The 3,180-nt window shown below is 57.2% G+C and overlaps 1 protein-coding gene across 1 annotated transcript; it reads left to right on the top strand.

Annotated features, from left to right (window-relative positions):
• The first annotated feature begins 1,126 nt into the window (after positions 1-1,126).
• Positions 1,127-2,944, top strand: LOC102831359 (leukocyte immunoglobulin-like receptor subfamily A member 6-like). The gene is made up of 4 exons (XM_006878086.1): positions 1,127-1,271; positions 1,441-1,740; positions 2,001-2,282; positions 2,586-2,944. The coding sequence occupies exons 1-4, from the start codon at positions 1,127-1,129 to the stop codon at positions 2,942-2,944; spliced, it is 1,086 nt and encodes a 361-aa protein (XP_006878148.1).
• The last annotated feature ends 236 nt before the right edge of the window (positions 2,945-3,180 follow it).

Genomic DNA, 3,180 nt, shown 5'->3' with positions numbered 1-3,180 from the left:
GTCTCCTACTTTGCTCCTTTTTACAACTTGGCAGAACTGTAGCTGTTTTATTCATAGTAAAAAATCATAATGTCTTGTGTTCCTCTGAGCTCCAGAGTGGAGGAAGTAGTCATGTGCTTCCTCCCTGAATCTCTAGTGCCGGCCACCATGACTGCACCTGGTGAGAACTCACTAGTCATTGACTGATTGTCTGGATGGTGAAAAGAAGGAAGGAAAATTACGTTTTTGGAGGTTCAGAAGGGGAAGCGACTTGCTCCTGTCCATCCAGCCTCTGTGAAAGGCAGCCTCAGGATTGGAACTCAGAGCTGCTCTGAAAGGTTTCCAAACAGTCAGCTGTGTCCTCAGCCCCAACATCTGGGGAGAGCAGAGCCAGGCCACAGAGAGGGGCTGTTCCCTTCTTGTAAGGCTGCTGATGAGGAAGCCACATGACACATAACACAGGCCCTAGGACTCGGCACACCCTGTGACGGTCCCTCCCAGGCTCTATGGTCAGTGCATCACACCTGCAGCCCTGGGAGCCATGCCGGGCAGTGCCACAGCCCTGGTCCTCACTGCCCTTCTGAGTCTAGGTAAGCTTTGGGAGAAAGCGGGGGAATGAGGTCCTTGTGCCCACATACAGGGCCTGGTCACAGGGAGACCCCTGGGCTCAGGATTCTCATGGGGAAGCTGACGCCTGAGGAGAGAGAAGTAATGTTCTCAGGCCCAGTTTGATCCCAACACTGAGGGGCCGAAACCCCCATGACGCTTCTGTGTGGGGGGAAGGACAAACTTCTCATGAGGCCTCTCTCCCAGGGCTGTTCCAGAGGCAGCAGATCCTGGCCCAGCCAGGTGAGTCCTCCACAGTCCTCCCAGCACTGACCTCTGGGCAGCTTGGACAGAACCCAGGGCCTGGGCGGGTGGGAACCATGCTGGGAATGGCTTAGGAACGAAGGCTGAAGACACTGAGAGAAAGGGAACCCCTTGAGACACCAACTCTGATTTCTTTCCAGAAACCCTCCCCAAACCCTCCATCTGGGCTGACCCAGACCCCATCGTCCCCAGGGGGAGTCCTGTGACCATCTGGTGTCAGGGGTCTTCACAGGCTGATATATACCATCTATTGAGAAATGGACAGTATTTCTGGGGTATGACCCTACTGAACTCCAGGGAGAGAGGGGGCTCCTTCATCATCCAGTCCATGGACAGTGACCATGCAGGGCAGTACCAGTGTCGTTATCAGAGCTCCAATAGCTGGTCCCCGCTCAGTGAGCCCCTGGTCCTCACCATGACAGGTAAGAGGAAGGGATCAGAGCACCCCCTCCCCCTCCATTCTGAGCTCCTCCTACAGGTAGAAGAGATGGAATGTGCCCTAAGGGGAGGGACTCATACCTCACAGACGGCCCCCTGGGTCATATGGGGTGACTGTGTCCCCCTTTAACTCAGCTCCCTCCTCTCTCTCAGGAGTGTACTCTCCACCCTCACTCTCAGCCCATCCAGGCCCTGTGGTGGCTTCAGGAGGGAAGGTGACCCTCTTCTGTAGCTCAGTCAACTCCATCCACACTTTCCATCTGCTGAAGGATGGAGGAGTCCTCATGGTCCAGCACATGGACTCTCAGTACCCCATGGGGAGGCACCTGGCCACTTTTCTTGTAGACCCCGTGATCCCCTCCCATGGGGGCACCTACAGGTGCTATGGTGCTTGCAGCTCCAACCCCCATGTGTGGTCACAGGCCAGCAACCAGGTGGATCTCCTGGTCACAGGTGAGGGAGCCCCTGCCCGGCCCCATCACTTTCCCAGCATCAATGATTGACCTAAGCCATGTGCCCAGGGGAGCCCTGCGGGTGAGGGGGAGGTTGGTGATGGTACCCTCCTGGGGCAGAATCACAGAGGGGAGTGGGACAGACCATGTGGCCTCACTGCAGCCCGCCCCCCCATTTCACAGCCATGGTCACTAGTCAGTATGAGCCCCGTGCACAGTGGGGAGTGCGGTCCTTCAATGCCACCTTCTCCTCCTCTCCAGGGGTGCACACGAAGCCCTCCCTCTCAGCACACCCAGGCTCCCCAGTGCTGTCTGGAGCCAGCCTGACCCTGCAGTGCGGCTCAGAGGCCGGATTTGACAGGTTTGCTCTGACCAAAGACGAGCAGCACCGAGGTCCCAGGAACCTTGACGCTCAGCGCAGTCCCAACTTCACCCTGAGCCCTGTGCACAATTCCCACAGGGGCCCGTATAGGTGTTACGGTGGATACAGTCTCTCCTATGAGTGGTCAGCCCCCAGTGACCCCCTGGACATCCTGGTGGCAGGTTGGAGCCCCTGCATAGCCTTACATCTCCACATGGTCTCCTCTGTGTGGGTCCAGGGTTTCCCATGGTGGACATGGGGTCAGGGACATAGGATCCCTTAGCAGAGCTGAGGTGGTGGTTTTGTCTGAGGAAGAGGGAGTGAGAAAGGGAGAGAGGGAGACATGGGGTAAAAGAGGGCCACAGAGAGACAGAGGTGTGAAACAGGGCTCCCAGAGAGAGCACCCCTGAGGAGGAGACAGTGGTCAGCTCAAGGGAGGTGGGGCCGGCTGGTTCCCTGAACACCCTGCTCTCCTTTTCTCACAGGAGCCTATGGGAAACCCACCCTCGCAGCCCATCCGGGGCCCTTGGTGACCTCGGGGGAGAACGTGACCCTGCAGTGTCTCTCAACCAGCTGGTCTGACACATTCCTTCTGTTCAAGGAAGGCTTTGTTGCCCCTCTGCAGCACCTTCATAGGCAAGACAGTCCTGGGCCCTTTCAGACCACCTTTATCCTGGGTCCTGTGATGTCAGCCCATGGGGGCAGCTACAGGTGCTACACTTCACACAGCAACTCCCCCTACCTGTTATCACAGCCCAGTGACCCCCTGGAACTGGTGGTCTCAGGTAAGGAACCCCTTACCCTGTTCCCTCTGGATCCTAATAGTTCAGGACCCTGTCCCTAGGGAAATCGTGGCCTGAGGTGTGAGGGAGGGGAGCTCTGAAGAGGGACTTAGCCCTCAAAGGGATGGAAAAAGGCAGGGCAACTCCCACCCCTGTCTCACCCTCAAGTGTGCTGGGGGTGGGGGTGGGGCTGGACAGGATCAAAGGTCACCAAGAAGAAAGGCCAGAGGTAGGACAATTGTCTTCCTCCCTAAATCCCCAATCCCTGCATCTTGTCATCCAGAGACCACAGTAAGAG

The sequence above is a fragment of the Chrysochloris asiatica genome, unplaced genomic scaffold (assembly GCF_000296735.1).
Source record: "Chrysochloris asiatica unplaced genomic scaffold, ChrAsi1.0 scaffold02973, whole genome shotgun sequence".
Taxonomy (NCBI): Eukaryota; Metazoa; Chordata; class Mammalia; order Afrosoricida; family Chrysochloridae; genus Chrysochloris; species Chrysochloris asiatica.
The sequence above is the reverse complement of the archived record's forward strand: the minus strand, read 5'-3'. Positions and strand labels throughout refer to the sequence as shown.